Source organism: Monodelphis domestica, chromosome X (assembly GCF_027887165.1).
Source record: "Monodelphis domestica isolate mMonDom1 chromosome X, mMonDom1.pri, whole genome shotgun sequence".
Taxonomy (NCBI): domain Eukaryota; kingdom Metazoa; phylum Chordata; class Mammalia; order Didelphimorphia; family Didelphidae; genus Monodelphis; species Monodelphis domestica.
In genome coordinates this window covers 69,453,883-69,472,411 of record NC_077235.1, presented here as the reverse complement: position 1 = coordinate 69,472,411, position 18,529 = coordinate 69,453,883, and the positions used below count along the sequence as shown (strand labels likewise).

At 38.0% G+C, this 18,529-nt stretch overlaps 1 protein-coding gene across 2 annotated transcripts in view; it reads left to right on the top strand.

Annotated features, from left to right (window-relative positions):
- The window catches only part of LOC130456168 (RNA-binding protein 47-like), a 66,147-nt gene extending 47,823 nt beyond the window's left edge, over positions 1-18,324 (top strand). For both annotated transcript variants that reach the window (XM_056809728.1, XM_056809726.1), the window contains exon 2: positions 7,292-18,324. In XM_056809728.1, coding sequence (XP_056665706.1) covers positions 7,561-9,312 — 1,752 coding nt within the window. In that variant the 5' untranslated portion in view covers positions 7,292-7,560 and the 3' untranslated portion in view covers positions 9,313-18,324. The remainder of the gene's footprint in view (positions 1-7,291) is intronic.
- The last annotated feature ends 205 nt before the right edge of the window (positions 18,325-18,529 follow it).

The following is an 18,529-nucleotide window of genomic DNA, read 5'->3' as shown; positions in this document are numbered from 1 at the left end:
GTCTTGTACTTGACTGTATTGAGAAATTGTTTTTATCTATTCAAATATGATCTGTTATAATGTCATAATACATGCATACAAAATTTGTATGTAATTGTGCTGTGAAGAAAATTAAATTTCATGCAAACTATGCATAATGCTATTGGCAAAGGAAATTCAACCAGTCCAGAAATCAAATAAGATTCGTTATTAGGCTATTAAATATAAGTAAAAGGTAGTCAGTCACCTCTTCCCTATTTATAGTAAGAGTAATAGAAACAAAAAATGAAGGTTTTATTCTGCTTGGAGCAGAAGTTTGAAAGGAAAACTGAAATCTGAAGGAAACATTGTTAGGGAACTTTAATCAAAGGTAGATTGGAAGTTGTTTTAATTAATATATTGGGAGAGAATTAATATGAAGGTTTTTAAAAATATGTAACTTACATGATAAATTGAAAAGAAAAGAATAAAAATTGTTTTCCCTCAGCAAAGTACATTTACTGGGAAAATAGCCAAGTGCAGTCACGCGGCCACTGTCTTGGACCTTTTCCAAAAATAAGCTAACCGAAGGAGATCAAAGTGCTTGCAATTACCTAACATTTAAATGAAAGGACCAATACAGCAAAATATTTGAAACAGGTAAAAATTCTCAAGTTACCTTATCTAAATTTTAGAGATACAATTTGAAAGCCCTGAGAAGTAAATTGACAGCTAGAATAGGTTTTGATCTGACAATAAGATATATTAACAGGAATTTTAAGAGCTTATTTGAGTATGCCCAAATACCACAATTTCTATATACTATTAAGTAAAAATAGGAGCTTTTCTAGAAACAACAACAACAACAACAAAGGGTCTTTTAGTTGAAACTGTACAATTTGGCTAAGTGATAAAACTGCAAAAGTGCAAACTACAAAGTCAAAGGTCTAAAGAAGCTCATGTTAAAGAACAGATTTCCCCCTTTATCACAACAGTTGATAAACTAAAGTTAGTTGAATCAAATTAGTAATACAATAACTTATGAATAATTGGACCAACTGTTTAAGTCGCTAAGAATATATCAGAATTAAAGGATTCATGAATCAGGTGGTTAGGATAAATTTTTTTAAAATAATATTTTATTTGATCATTTCCAAGCATTATTCATTAAAGACAAAGATAATTTTCTTTTCCTCCCCCCCCAACCCCCCATAGCTGATGCGTGATTCCACTGGGTATCACATGTGTTCTTGATTCGAATCCATTGTCATGTTGTTAGTATTTGCATTAGAGTGTTCGTTTAAAGTCTCTCCTCTGTCATGTCCCCTCAACCGCTATAGTTGGGCAGTTGCTTTTCCTCGGTGTTTCTACTCCCAGTTTGTCCTCTGCTTATGAATAGTGTTTTTTCTCCTAGATCCCTGCAGATTGTTCAGGGACATTACACTGCCACTAATGGAGAAGTCCATTACATTCGATTATACCACAGTGTATTAGTCTCTGTGTAAAATGTTCTCCTGGTTCTGCTCCTCTCGCTCTGCATCACTTCCTGGAGGACATTCCAGTCTCCATGGAATTCCTCCACTTTATTATTCCTTTTTGCACAATAGTATTCCATCACCAACATATACCACAATTTGTTCAGCCATTCCCCAATTGAAGGGCATACCCTCGTTTTCCAATTTTTGGCAACCACAAAGAGTGCAGGTATGAATATTTTTGTACAAGTCTTTTTGTCCCTTATCACTTTGGGGTACAAACCCAAAAGTGCTATAGCTGGATCAAAGGATAGACATTCTTTTGTCGTCCTTTGGGCATAGTTCCAGATTGCCCTCCAGAATGGTTGGACCAGTTCACAACTCCACCAGCAATGAATTAATGTCCCGACTTTGCCACATCCAATCCAGCATTCATTACTTTCCTTTGCTATCATGTTAGCCAATCTGCTAGGAGTGAGGTGATACCTCAGAGTTGTTTTGATTTGCATCTCTCTGATTATAAGAGATTTAGAACACTTCTTCATGTGCTTATTAATACTTTTGATTTCTTTATCTGAAAACTGCCTATCCATTTCCCTTGGCCATTTATCAATTGGAGAAAGGCTTGGATTTTTGTACAATATATTTAGATCTTTATAAATTTGAGTAATTAAACCTTTGTCAGAGGTTTTTATGAAGATTTTTTCCCAATTTGTTGTTTCCCTTCTGATTTTAGTTACATTGCTTTTGTTTGTACAAAAGCTTTTTAATTTGATGTAATCGAAATTATTTATTTTACATTTTGTGACTCTTTCTAAGTCTTGCTTGGTTTTAAAGTCTTTCCCCTCCCAAATGTCTGACATGTATACTATTCTGTGTTTACCCAATTTATTTATGGTTTCCTTCTTTATGTTTAAGTCATTCACCCATTTTGAATTTATCTTGGTGTAGGGTGTCAGGTGTTGATCAATTCCTAATCTCTCCCACACTGTCTTCCAATTTTTGCAGGAGTTTTTAATGAATAGTGGATTTTTGTCCCAAAAGCTGGGATCTTTGGGTTTATCATATACTGTCTTGCTGAGGTCTCTTGCCCCCAGTCTATTCCACTCATCCTCCTTTCTGTCTCTTATCCAGTACCAAATTGTTTTGATGACTGTTGCTTTGTAATATACTTTAAGGTCTGGGACTGCAAGGCCCCCATCATTTGTGTATTTTTTTCATTATTTCCCTGGATATCCTTGATCTTTTGATATTCCAAATGAACTTTGTTATGGTTTTTTCTAAATCAGTAAAGAAATATTTTGGGAGTTCCATGGGTATGGCACTAAATGGATAAATAAGTTTGGGTAGGATGGTCATTTTTATTATATTGGCTCGTCCTATCCATGAGCAGTTAATGTTCTTCCAATTGTTCAAGTCTAGTTTTAGTTGCTCTCTGAGGGGGGTGGGGGGGGCTTGGCTTCCTGGAGTTCCAAGGGCTCCTGATAGGATTAACCTCAGACTGAGTATGCCCTGAGGCAGGGCTCTCTGTGTATGGAGCTAAGGAGCAAGGATTTTGCCTGAGGCAAGCTCTCGAATCTCTGCAGCTTCTGTCATTGGTTGCCCTGCTCTGTGCTATCTTCCTGCCAACACCCAAGGTCTGGGCTCTTTAGCCTGCTGGGGATTCAGGTCTAGCTGCTCTCAGGGGTAGGTCTTTGGTGGTCGTAGGCAGCTCCCAAGGACCTAGAGGTGCTCCTCACTCACTCTAGAGGTTCCCCTCACTCACTCACTGTTCATCATTCTTTATAGCACAGTTGAATTCCATCACCATCATATATCACAATTTGTTCAGCCATTCCCCAATTGAGGGACATCCCTTAAGTTTCCAAATCTCTGTCACCACAAAAAGTGCAGCTATCAATATTTTTGTACAAACAGGTCCTTTTTTGTCTCTTTGGGATACAGGATTAGTAGCAGTGTTAGTAGATCAAATCATTCTTTTATAGTCCTTTGGGCATAATACTAAATTGCCCTCCAGAATGTTTGAATCAGTTCACAACTCCACCAGCAAGGCATCAGTGTCCCAATTTTGCCACATTCCTTCTAATACTTATTGTTTTCCTTTACTGTCATACTGACCAATCTGATAGACCTAAGATGATACCTCAGAGTTGTTTTAATTTGCATTTCTCTAATCAAGAGTGATCTAGAACATTTTCTTCATATGATTAATGATTGCTTTGATTTCTTCATCTGAAACCTGTCTATTCATATCTTTTGACCATTTATCAATTGTGGAGTGACTTGGATTCTCATAAATCTGACTTAGGTCTTTATATATTTGAAAAATTAGACCTTTATCAGAGAAATTTGTCATAAATTTTTCCCTAGTATGTTGTTTCCCTTCTAATCTTGGTTGCATTGGTTTTCTTTGTACAAAAACCTTTTAATTTAATATAATTATTTATTTTACATCTTTTAATGTTCTCTAACTCGTTTGGTCATAAATTCTTCCCTTTTCTGCCAGGTAAACTATTCTATGCTCCCCTAATTGACTTATAATATCACTCTTTAAGGTTCCTAATGTTTCAAACAGGAAAGAGTGTTGTATTTTGTTGGTATTTAAATTTTTTGTACCAAGATTCTCTGCAGAATCTGATATGTAGCTTTCTTCCTTTGTTTTGACTCTGCTTAATTTATGTTTCAAGACTAAATTCATAGATCTACTTTTCCAAACAGCTTATGTACAATTGGAATTCATTATTTAAAAAAAATTTTTTAACTGTTTGGTAGAATTTCTTCATAAATCCGTTTGGACCTTTTTGCTCACCAAGAGTTCACTTTTGGTTTCTTTTGGTTTTTCTGAGATTGGGTTATTTAGATAGTCTAATTAGTCATAATCTGTGTACTGGAAAAGAATTATTTGAGCTCTCACAGCCAATGGGATTCTTCTCTCAGAAGAAGGTTCATGACCTGAGAAACTGTGCAAATGGTGACTTACTAGGTGATTTGGCTATCTCCTACAACCTACTAATGTCTGGTGAGTCAATCAACTATGGTTTTAAGTACTGTTGCAAGAAATCTGTGATCATGAGAGACTGAGGCACAAAAGAACCTAGCTTATGCATTTAATGGCAAGGCTAATGGTTACCAAAAGGAAAGGTCAGTGGTCTCTCAGTAACCAAAGGGACTTTACACCATTGGAATAGATTGTTTTATTTAGTATTTACATAAGGTTAAGAAATGACCCCCAAACTAAAATGGTGATTGACTCCTAATTGCATAATCTGACTATGAATCTTCGTCTGTCATGGTGACTGGAAAACCTAAACTGGGCTAATATCCCCTTGTAAGAAATAACCCCACAGTGTCTTCCCAGACAGGGTCATTCCAGAGTTCACGCATGGTGTAATAGAAGGGGAGGCACAGATATTAGAATATCTCCCTGGGACATTCTCTAGGAGGTTCCTTATCTACTACTCCTTGTACTATCAGAATCCAGCTCTAGTAAAAGATCTTGTGACCAAGGTTGTCATCCTTCATCTTTCTTATCTCCCTCAACCAACATCTTATTTTGCTTGCTTATTGAGAGTTGGCATTAGATTTGTGCAATAATATTCTAAGCCTCAAAGCCTTAAAGCTTGATTATAATGGGAAAACTTAATTAGAATGATTACTATTGTGATTAACAAACCTCTTAACTATAAATCGATAATCAGTAATCAATTTCACAAATCGTCCTATGATACTTCAAAGGCCTGCCTTGACACTTTGACAGCATCCAATGGGGGCACTCCCTAATGATTATCTTACCTTATCTTATCAAAACCTATATGCTGGTATGATCCTAAGGCCTTTATGAGTATATGAAATTATAGAAATAGTTTGTATATTTTGAAGACATAAATATAACTGCAATAGTCAGGAATTATCTCCTAGGTCACTAAGGAGAGTCTAGTATTCTTTACTTGGTCCAAGTTCTGCTTCACTAATTGCATTACTGGATTAGTGAGAATCGGAAAGCCATTAGGAGAGTCATATTGAGCTTTAGTCATACTCTTTGCCGCTGAAGACAGGTTTGGGTTAGAACACTGAATTCTGTTTTAGTAATGATATTAGAATGAAAACTTGAGGTTTCCTTCTCTGTCTTTTGATATATCACATCAGAGAAACCTAACTGATAACACTTTTTTTTCAGTCAGCAAACTGAACATTTCTTTCTAGTAAGTAAGGCAAAAGGGTTAAATATTGCTGGTACTAGCTGGCTTTTAGAAATGGTCCAGAAAAAATGACTCAGGAGTTCTTCAGTGCTATAGCCTTGCTACCTATGGCCATCACATTGACAAAATCGGTTGGGAAAGTCCTCTTCCACAAGTTTACCTTATAGAGAAAATGGCACAGGGTAGAATTTACATGTCCTCCAGATATTGCAATAACCAATTATCTGTGTACCCTAATAACCCACTCCCGATAGCCATTTAATCTCTGATTGAGTTTCTTTCAGGTCTCATGGCCACATTCTGGAGTAGGTCTCTCTCTGAAGGCAGATCTTCAAAGAAGGACTATTTGGCCAGTGTAGAGGTTCCTAGATATTCCTGCTATAGCCTTTACAAAACAGATCTTAATACAATTTAGTAATATTAAATTAGAAAGCTATTCCTGAAATGTCAGAGAATTTAAGTCCTCAACGTCTCTGACTATTTTATCCAAACCTTATATTTTATATGATCACTGCTCTCTACCACAAAAGAAGTGCAGGAGGTTCTGATGTGCAAAATGAGCTCTTTTTAGGTATTAGTTTTTTATTGCAGAATTAGAACTTATTAAAAAATATCAAGCCTTTATAAGTCAAAGTATATTCCATGAAAGTATTTGTCTTTGAGAGCCAATGGGGTGCACACACTGATCTTGTTACTCCGTAAAACTATGTGCTCCATTTAATTTTTATGAATGTTACATTCTTCTTCATCTATCTAAATCTGAGTCCAATTTCCCCCATGGAGGACATGATAATTATCATACAGGAGATTCATCTCCTATCAAATAAATACCCTATCAGTTAAGAGCAGGAAAGTGTCCTCTATTGTTTTGTTCTCCATTATCCGCAATGCAAATTACAATTTAAAATTGTTCCTCATTATGGTAGGACTAGCATATAACATTCAGTCAAAAGTCACAAGTGGGACTTATCTTTTCTAATTGGTACAATGAAAAATTGAGGCATCATTATACCCTTGCCCTTAACACTAGGATTTTCTATGTGAGGAAAAAGAGAGAGACATAGCAGCACCAGTACTGTTCTGCAGTTGTACTTGACTTCAAGAATGGGTTATAGTCAGAAGCTAATCCAATAGAAAGGTTCATTATGGGTCCCAGAATATCACAGCCAGGCTCAGCTTATGTAGGTGGGAAAAGACCTTGTTTACCAATATGGGGAAACTAAGTCAAGAGAAACCCACCTTCCTCTTCCCAAGGTCATTCCCTCCACATTCCCAGAGACAAACATCCCCTTATAGCATCCTCAGATTGTAGAAGCACTTTGGACAAGTGGCCTAAAGAGCGATTAGATACAAAACTTAAAATAGCAGCAGATGAAAGTCCTAAAAGACTTTTCCTCAAACAGCAGAATTTCACCAACTGTAACTTAGGGCTACACTTTGTTATTTTTCTGATGGCGCAATAAGCATGAGGACATTCTTTCTATTGGGGTTTCATGTAAGAATAAGAATAATTTCATGTAAGAATGAATAATGCTAATAGTGATTTACTCGTGTACAGTCCATGCCAGTTCACATATACTGTGAGTAGTTGGTTCAAAAATGTAACATCGGAGCATTTGGCTCTTGCTTTTTGACGAGTGTTTTTTGTTCCCCTTCTAGAAACCAGATGCAACTGTTGGCCCGAGCCTGTGAAAATGAAGTGCCACGTCTTCTGTGAGACCCGCCAGTGCTCTGCTGACAGCAGATCACTAAAGGTCGTGGCTTTCTCCCAGTGACGCACCTTCCTGCGTGGCATCTGTGCTTCAGAGCATCCGGAGGACTCCACTATTCGCAGACACTCCCTGCAGGACCCTCAGTCTTCACTGGCTCTCCTCCGGCTCCGACACAGACACTTTTGTTTTCATCAAATTTTGAATGATTTTGACATAATGACAGCAGATTCCGCTACAAAGATGAGCAATGATTCCACCAACGCGGCGGCAGCCAAAGCTCCTGAAGGTGTAGCCGGGGCACCTAATGAGGCTGCCCTGTTGGCTCTCATGGAGCGCACGGGCTACAGTATGACACAGGAAAACGGTCAGCGCAAGTATGGTGGTCCTCCCCCTGGATGGGAAGGGCTGCACCCCCCGCGTGGCTGTGAGGTCTTCGTGGGTAAAATTCCCCGAGACGTGTATGAAGACGAGCTGGTTCCAGTGTTTGAGTCCGTGGGGCGTATCTACCAGATGCGACTGATGATGGACTTTGATGGGAAGAACCGCGGCTACGCTTTTGTCATGTATACTCACAAGCGCGAAGCCAAGCGGGCCGTGAGGGAACTGGACAATCATGAAATCAGACCGGGTCGACCTCTGGGAGTCTGTTGCAGTGTGGATAACTGCCGACTCTTCATCGGTGGCATCCCTAAGATGAAAAAGAGAGACGAGATCCTGGAAGAGATCTCTAAGGTGACCGAAGGGGTTCTAGACGTTATCGTGTACGCAAGTGCCACGGATAAGACGAAGAACAGAGGGTTTGCCTTCATAGAGTACGAGAGCCACCGGGCAGCGGCCATGGCCAGGAGAAAGCTCATGCCTGGAAGGATCCAGCTGTGGGGACAGCAGATCGCGGTGGACTGGGCAGAGCCAGAGATGGATGTCGACGAAGATGTCATGGAAACCGTTAAGATCCTGTACGTGAGAAATCTGATGATCAAAACCAGCGAGGAGACGATCAGAAAGACCTTCAGCCAGTTTGGCTGTGTGGAACGAGTCAAAAAGATCCGCGATTACGCATTTGTTCACTTCACCAGCCGGGAAGATGCCATCCGTGCTATGAACAGCCTCAATGGCACCGAGCTCGAAGGCTCGTGTCTTGGAGTTACTTTGGCCAAACCAGTAGACAAAGAGCAATACGCACGCTATCGGAAGGCAGTCAAAGGAAGTGTGACAGCAGAAGTCCAGCAGCTCAACTATGTTTACTCGTGCGATCCCTATACTTTGGCCTACTACAGCTATCCCTACAGTGCTCTCTTTGGGCCCAACAGAGATTATTTTGTGAAGGCAGAGAGCGTGAGAGGCCGAGGGCAAGACACAGCTGGCAGCAGAGCCCCGGGCCCCAGGGGATCCTACTTCGGGGGGTACTCTGCAGGCCGTGGCATCTATAGCCGATATCATGAGGGGAAAGGAAAGTGGCGAGAAAGAGGATATGAGTTTGTACCGAACTTGGAATTATCTGCCGCCAATCCAGTTCCTATTAAACCCGGTACAGTGGCAATCCCTGCTCTTGGCGCCCAGTATTCCATGTTTCAGGCTGGCCCTGCTCCCAAGTTGCTGGAAGATGGCAAAATGCATGCAATGGAACACATGATCAACCCCATAGCAGTACAAGCAGACCCAGCCGGTGCCTCTGCTGCCGCCGCCGCTGCCACCATACCTGCTGGTTCCACCCCTCCACCTTTCCAGGCACGCCCGATAACTCCAGTATTCACAGGGGCTCCAAACGTCCAGAGAATTCCCGCGGCTGGGCTCTACGGTGCCGGTTACATCCCCTTTGCTGCTCCTGCCTCAGCCACATCAGCCACAGTACAGAAGAGCGCCGCAGCCACAGCTCCCGTTTATGGAGGTTATGGTGGCTATATTCCTCAGCCATTCCCTTCGGCTACCATTCAGCCTCCCATACACGAAGACTACCAGACATACTGAGACTGGTAGGGGTGGGGGTGGGGGGGGTCATGGAAACAAACCGAAAACCACTGAAGGAACACTGTACCATTCATGAAGAAGAACCTACCGCAGAAGAGCAGGCTTGAACTTCTGGTAATTATAGATGTGTAAAACCCTACAAGTGAAGACTCTGACCAAATATTCATGTTGAAACATTTTACACTCATGAAGTCACTCATTTTTGTGACTTTGAGGGTGAATGCACCTGCTTGCCACACTTCTCAGAGGGTTCCACTTGCTGTGCCTTAATACCATCCATCGCTTATGCGTATACAAGAGTATGTTTATAAAGGGTTTTTGAGCAATCATATTGTTGGTAATGACGGGTGTTTTCTTCACGTCTGCCCTCCAGAGATGTTTATTTCGCGGTGCCTTTAGTAAGTATATATTGGCTATATGTTCAGAACATCCATGCAGCTAGGTCATATTTTGAATATATATATATTAGCTATTTGAAGATACAAAAAGGTAGTGCTATTGAAAACAAAGCCAATCCTGAGCACCTTCTTTCAAAATAATCCTGGAAAGTACAATTTTAAGACGAGTGAAACCACTGCGTTTCTGGCGGCCAATGGATGATGGAGGCATCTAGGATACATTCTCTTTCTGACAAGAAGCGCAACATTCAGACTCTCCTTCATGGAGGAAGAAGTGGTCTGACATTTCCCGAGAGCTCTCTTAGATTTCTGCCTCTCCCACTTACTGTTGCTCTTCCTCGTGTTCCATTAACCTGCATCCTCCAAATGGGACAATATGGATGTTTGGTGACGGAGTCGTTAGAGACAAAGAAGAAATCGCTTACTAGTCCACTCGGCTCCTTTTGTGATGGTGTCTTTTTGGCTGTGCTTTGGTGCTCGCCTTCAAAGCTTGTGCTAAATGAAGCAGGACTTGGACAGCCTGCAAGAGAAGGCTTCCACCCAGGTTGTTCATCATCCAGGCCAACACTGAAATTGGTTTTAACCCATCCTTTTGTCTTAGTAACAAGACTGAAGGACAAGGATTAGGCAATGGGGGTTAAGTGATTTGCTTGGAGTCACACAGCTAGGAAGTATGTGCAGCCAGATTTGAACCCAGGTCCCTCCTGACTCTAGGCCTGGTGCTCTATCCACTGTGCCACCTGGCTGCCCCTTGACTTTCCTTTTCAGTTCTCTTGAATTGTAATTGTTTTTGAAGAGTAACTTGTAGTGACAGAGAATGTGCATCTCAATTGTAGACTAGACGGGGTCCAAAAGAGTTCTTGTCAGCAGGAAGTTCTCCTTTATCTACTTGTGGTCTTATGACTATGTTTCATTGTAAAATTTCTGCTATAGGTGGAAATGTTAGAAACACTATGCTTGTAAAATGGGGCTTTTGGCTATTCGCTGTACACAAGTAACTTAGGTGAATTTCATTTGGGAGAGCCCATCCAAGAAGAGGAGAAACAGGTAGGAGTTTTAAAGCAGGTTAATACCTTCTACTCTACATTTGTAAAGTTGTTTTATGTTGCGAGAGTACATGGTGTGGGTTTTGCCACAAAATGGAACCATTTCATTTCAGCATTATTAATAGGGTTGATCGTTTTTGTTGCTGCCGTTTTTGTTGCTTTTAGGAAGGAACTATATTATTGCAGTCTTTTGTGGCCTCTTTAAAGGCTTTTATTTAGCAGACTGAATGTAAAATACAGTAAATACTGATTCTCACCCACTTTATGACTGCATCAGCTATGATTAGGAATTTGAAGAAAGTGAGGTGCACAACAGGTAAAGATTATGCAGTTCTGTTTTTATGGCATGTTGTGGATCCTTCATATCTTTTCCCCCATGGAATTTCTTCTCATGGCAATGTTAAATTTCTGTGTGTGCACAGAAAGCAGGACCATTCCTTTAGTAAATAGTTTAGATTTTGTTTAAAACTATCACTTAAGAGATACCCAATTGCCTATTTTCTCATCTTCTCATGAGAAGGGTTTTTTATATATAAATGATCTTTATTTAACTATTCTATAAAATTATTGAGTGCCAGTTGTGGCCTTTATACATTCTTACCATTCTTTTCCATGATTTTAAAACAGCACTGAGACAATAGAGCAATTGTGCAATGTTTTAAGAAACCTGCATCCAAACTCTAGCCTATGAGGATAAATAATGTAGTGAGTTTTTATTTGGGCCAGGTCTTCATCCTGTGAAACAGAAAGAAATATTCTTTTTCATTGCCAATGGCAGACAATTACTTTGGAGCTATTGTTTTTTTGATAGGATGAGATGCTGCCACCTTGTTCTTACTCTATTTTACATGTGCCTGTAAATTAAGTGCAAGAAAAAAAGAAGAAAAGATATTTTATCGTGGCAAATAGCAAACTGATGTTTGTCACATAGCCAGAAAAATATCAATGAGCCTCTTATCTCCTCTGGTCTATCTGTACCTGTTGTTTCAAAACCATTTCATGTACACTACTGAGATAAGTCTATAACTTGAAATGTGAAGTCTTGGGGTTTCTTTTTTGTTTTTGTTTTGTTTTTAGGTTACGAACAAACTAGAACAAAAAGGTTGTCCTGACCTATTTTTGAATGTGGCATTAGTTTAGTTATTATCTTTACTCTTTGTATTTTGGAAAGCTTTTATGTTTATTTAGTTCTTGCTCCTTTTATCAAACATTCTTAGGATGTAGTTAATAAAGCATTCTTTAAAGAAAAAAATGTAACATCGGGTAATCCTCAGCATCTCTGTGACACCAAGAGAATCCTTTCTGACTAAGATTAAAATATCGCTGCAAAGCAAATATAAAAGTGAAAGAATCAACAAGGAGACAGAATGAAACAACTTTCAAAAAAAGAAAAACCCCAAAGGTGGGCAATGAACATCTGGGGCACTGGGGTGAGAGGAGAGCAGAGCCAGCGAGAAGCTGTAGCAAGGAGGGAAAAGCAAGCCAAGAGCAAGCCACATGCAGCACCCCACATTAGCTATCCAAGATTTGGGATCCTATGCCTGAGCCAACATCCAGATTCTGAGACCCTGCCTGAGCAAACAGAGGTACAAGCCAACTCATAGACCTTGAAATTTCAAGCCTGTGGAGAAGTCTGGAGGCCCAGCCCAGGGAATTCTAGTCTGGGCTTGGGACAAGGACTTAATTCACATTTTAGGGTGGCTGATAGTACTAATTACTGATCTTTTTGCCTAAAGCTCAAGGTGGAGTTCCAAGACAGGACAATCAAGGGTGTGCCTGATTGGATCGAGTACACAGTGAAATCAAAAACTTGAGCAGAAGGCTGAGGCTTTTTTTGATCAGCCCCTGACCTGAGCAATATCAGAGTGAGATCAAAAGCTTACCCCTAAGCATGAGGCAAGTCTTTAAGCTATCAGAGAGAAGCTTTCCAAGCATTCCTGAGCAATAAGCCAGACCTAATCAAAAAATTTTGAAGTCAAAACATGAGACACAAGAGAAGCACAAAAAGGTAAATAAGAAAGAGAAAATTTAAGGGACTCATTAAGGTTGAAAAGGTTTCTACATGGAAACAGGATTTCTGTAATTCTCAAAAATTACTCTTAGTAATAGAGAAGATAGAAGGAATTTACTCAGAAAGAGGGTGTAGAGTCAGCTGATTATGATATGATGAATATGTAAATATGATCCTATGGAATGATATGTGTGATGTGATATGTATACATATGAACGAGATGTAAAAGAAACCAATTAAGGGCTGAGAGAATTGCACTGAGAGAAAAGGGAAAGGAGAGATAGAATGTGGTAAATTATATAACATGAAGAGGTATGAAAAATCATTATAGAGAGAGGAGGACAAAGGTGGTGACAGGCAATGCTTCAAATTTACTCTCACCTTAAAGGGCTCAGAGAGGGTAAAACAAGTATACTCAGTGGGGTATAGAATTCAATCTTATCCTACTTAGTGGGGTATGGAATTCTGTCCCCCTATAGAGAAGGAAAGGGGGAAAAGACAAGGGAAGGGGAAGGTAACTGAAGAGAGGGGGAAGTCAGGGGTGACAAAAAGAAAAATGCTTATGACGAGGAACAAAGTGAAAGGGAATAGAGCAGGATTTAAAGGGGATAATATGATGCAGGGAAATACATGGTCATCATAACACTGAATGAAAGTGGATAGCAGAAGGGATTAAGAACCAGAACCCTGCTATATGTTGTTTATAAGAAATAGATTTAAGGCAGGGTAACACACACAGATTCAAAGTAAAAGGCCACAGCATTATTTATTATGCATCATCTAAAGTAAAAAAAAGTAAGAGTAGGCAATCATGATAACAGAAAAAGCCAAATTAGAAATTGATCTGATTTAAAGATAAAGGGTACTATAAAAAGTGAAATATCATTACTAAACATTTATGTACCAAATGATGCAGCATCTAGATTTCTAAAGGAAATATTAAAGGAACTCAAGGAAGAAATAGATAGCAAGACCATACTAGCAGGGGATCTCAAACTTCCCCTTTCAGAATTAGATGAATTGAACAGAAAAATAAATAAGAAAAAAGTAAGGAAAGTGAATGAAATGCTAGACAAATTACAGTTAATAGATATCTGCAGAAAATTGAATAGGAATAAAAAGGAATATACCTTCTTCTCAGCAGTATATGGTACATATAAAAAGATCAACCATGTACCAGGACATAGAACTATTGCTAACAAATGCAGAAAAGCAGAAATAATAAATACAACATTTTCAGATCATAATGCAATAAAAACTATACTAAACAAGGGTCCATGGATAGGCAAATTTAAAATTAATTAGAAACTAAATAATATAATTCTTCAAACCTGGTGAGTCAAAATAGAAATCATAGAAACAATTACAGACTTCATTAAAGAGGATGACAATGAAGAGACATCCTATCAAAACCTTTGAGATTTAGCCAAAGCAGAACTCAGGGGAAATTTTCTATCTCTGAATACCTATATCAACAAAAGAGAGAGGGAGGAGATCAATGAATTGGGCTTGCAACTTAAAAAATTAGAAAAAGGACAAATTAAAAATCCCCAGATAAAAGCTAAATTGGATATCCTAAAAATTAAAGGAGAAGTTGATCAAATTGAAAGTAAAAGAACTACTGAAATAATAAATAAGACTAGGAGCTGGTACTTTGAAAAAACAAATAAAATAGATAAAATACTTTAAATCTAATAAAAAGGAAGAAGAAAACCAAATTAACAGTATCAAAGATGAAAAAGGTGATCTCACCTCTAATGAAGAGGAAATTAAGGTAATGATTAAGAACTATTTTGCCCAATTACATGGCAATAAATATGACAATCTAGGTGATATGGATGAATATTTACAAAAATATAAATTGCCTGGATTAACAAAAGAGGGAATAAAATACTTAATAATCCCATATCAGAAAAAGAATTGGAACAGGCCATCAAGGAACTTCCTAAGAAAAAATCCCCAGGGCAAGGTGAATTCACTAGTGAATTCTATCAAACATTTAAAGAACAAATAATCCCAATATGATACAAATTATCTGATAAAATAAGCAAAGAAGGAGGAGTCTTATCAAATTTTTTTTGATGACACAAATATGGTACTGATTCCAAAACCAGTCAGACCAAAAACAGAGAAAGAAAACTACAGACCAATCTCCTTAATGATCATAAATGCAAAAATCTTTTAAAAATATTAGCAAAAAGACTACAGCAAGTTATCACAAGGTTATTCACTATGACCAGGTTGGACTTATACCAGGAATTCAAGGATTGTTTAATATTAGGAAAACCATCCAAATAATTGACCATGTCAATGATCAAACCAACAGAAATCACATGATTATCTCAATAGATGCAGAAAAAGCCTTTGACAAAATACAACACTCATTCCTTTTGAAATTACTAGAAAGTATAGGAATAGAAGGGCCCTTCCTCAAAATAATACACAGTATATATTTAAAACCATCAGCGAGTATCATATGAAACATGGATAAGTTTGAATAAGATCAGGAGTGAAGCAAGGATCTCCATTATCATTTCTATTATTTAACATTGTTCTAGAAACACTAAAGATAGCAATTAAGAAGAAAAAAATGAAGGGATTAAAGTAGACAGTGAGGAGACTAAACTATCTCTCTATGCAGATGATATGATGTTATACTTTAAAAATCCTAGAAAATAAAATAAAAGACTAATGGAAATAATTAACAACTTTAGCATAGTTTCAAGGTACAAGATACACCCACATAAATCATCAGCATTTCTATAGATTTCCAACAAAGTTAAGCAGCAGGAGTTAGAAAGAGAAACTCACTTAAAATCACTCAAGACAATATAAAATATTTAGGAGCCTATCTGCCAAGACAAACACAGGAATTATATGATCACAACTACAAAACACTTTTCACACAATTAAAACTGGTTCTAAATAATTGGAAAAACATTAATTGTTCATTGGTAGGACAAGCTGATATAATAGAAATGACAATTCTACCCAAATTTATCTACTCATTCTGTGTCATAAATATTAAACTACCAAAAAAACCCTTTTTTATAGAATGAAGAAAAATTATAGGTCATATATAAAAAATTACATAGCTTATTTGGAAGTAATATTAAGGGAAATAATGGGGGGGGGAGTGAAGGATGGTGGCCTAGCAGTACCAGATCTTAAATTGTACTACAAAGCAGTGGTCATCAAAACAATATGATACTGGCTAAGAGACAGAAGGGTGGACCAATGGAATAGACTTGGGGTAAATGACCTCAGAAGCTAGTGTTCAATAAACCCAAAGATCCCAGCTTTTTGGGCAAGAACTCAGTATATGATAGAAACTTCTGGGAATATTGAAAAACAGTATGGGGAAAATTAGGTTTAGATCAACATCTTAACACCCTATACCAAGATAAATTCAAAATGGGTATATGACTTAAATTTAAAGAGTGCAATCATAAATAAATTAGGTGAACATAGAATAGTATACCTGTCAGATCTGTGGGAAAGAAAGAAATTTAAGATCAAGCAAGGGATAGAGAGCATTAGAAAATGTAAAAGGAATGGCTTTAATTATATCAAATTTAAAAGAGTTTGTGCAAACAAAACCAATGAAACAAAATTAGAAGAAAAGCAATAAATTGGGAGAACATTTTATATCAAAACTCTCTGACCAAGTTTTAATTTCCCAAATATATAAGGAACTAAGTCTGATTTACAAAAAATCAAATCATTCCCCAACTGACAATGGGCAGGGGACATGAATAGGCAGTTTTCACAGGATGAAGTCAAAACCATCAATAATCACATGAAAAAGCCTTCTAAATCCCTCCTGATCAGAGAAATCCAAATTAAAGCAACACTGAGGTACCACCTTACACCTATAAGACTGGCCAATATGACAGCAAAGGAAAGTAATGAATATTGGAGAGGATGTGGCAAAATTGGGAAGCTAATACACTAGTGGTAGAGTTGTGAATTGGTCCAACCATTCTGCAGGGCCATTTGGAATTATGGCCAAAAGACGTTAAAGGATTTTTGCCTGCCCTTTGATCCAGCCTTACCACTCCTTGGTTTGTATCTCAAAGAGATAATAAGGAAAGACTTGTACAAAAAAATGTATAGCCTCGCTCTTTGTGGAGGTGGAAAAAAAATAGAAACTGATGAGGTATCCATCAATTGGGGGATGGCTAAACAAAATGTGGTATCTGATGGTGATGGAATGCTATTGTGCTGAAAGGAATGATGAACTGGAGGAATTCCATGTGAATTGGAACAACCTCCAGGAAGTGATGCAGAGTGAGAGGAGCAGAACCAGGAAAACATTGTACACAGAGACTGATACACTGTGGAACAATCAAATGTGATAGGCTTTGCCACGAGCAGCTATGCAAGGACCCAGGTCAATTCTGAGGGACTTCTGAGAAACAACACTATCCACATCCAGAGAAAGAACTGGGAGCACAAATGCAGAAGAAAAAAATTATGATTGATCATGTAGTTCAATGAGGATATGATTGAGAATTTGATGTTAAAAGATCTCTACTGCAAATATGAATAACGTAGAAATAGGTTTTGAACAATGATGCACGTGTCACCCAGTGGAACTGCTTGTCAGCTCTGGGAGGGGGGAGGAAAGGAGGGTGGGTGGGATGTACGTCATGAAGCATGTAACCATGGAAAAATATTCTAAATGTTTTAAAGTAGCATCACTACATGCAAAGTAACAATTTCATGATTTTCCAAATGGTATTAGTTGAAATTCAGTCCTCATTTTAAAAGTGAACTTGTACATTTTTCTACTTTGATTGGAATACATCTTAGTTCTCAAACTGCAGTACTACAAAGTTTTACAACAGGGCCTGTCAGAAGGATTGGTGAGATCCTACGACGCAGTGTAAGTAGGAAATCCCAAAGAACCTTGCAAATATGAATTTCTCAAGAGGATTTTGCTACACTTTTATCTGCATCAAGTCACTATCACTACTTACTGATTTGAAATAAAACATATCTAATGAACTATTTAACAATATTCGAATATTTGGCCCCATTCCTCCCAGAGTTCTTATAACAACATACAGATAAAAAGGGAAGTCGCACTCTTCAAAAGGCACCTCTTCTGCAATGGCTTCTCAAATTTCATAATATGAGATGGATTTTAGTAATAGTAGGTGATATTAAGTCAGTCAAATACAGAGTGTATTTTTTAATACTTAGTCACATCTTAGTAGTTGTTTTTACATGTAGTTTACCACATAACCAGGCTACATGCTTGACTAACTGATGAAGCTTTTTAAAGGCACTATTTAAATGGAAGAGAATTTTGTCCAAATGAATTCATGTAAGATCTGAATATTATAGTTTTCATCCTCTGCATAAGCCAGGCATTGTGTTAAGTACTTCACAATTATGTGCTTCTCCCAACAACCCTGGGAGATTGGTGTAGATGTATCATTTCACTGTAAATGAGACCACTTTATATTTTAGTCTTAGCATAAAATTTCAACCAAATCAATTCTTGATTTATAATTACTAATGACAGTAATAAAATCTCATTTTTTCTCAAGGGTCTATTGTTTTTGGTTAGCCCATGTTAAACAAAATTCGTGGTGGCACTCCTAGATCTCAGCAATTGCTTATTTCTTTAGATCACCCCAAAGACCAGCTCACTTTCTTTTCTCTTGCTAACGACTTTATTTTTTAATTTGAAAAATATTTTATTTTTATTGTCACACAAAACCCCCTTCTATATTGGACATTGTTGTAAGAGC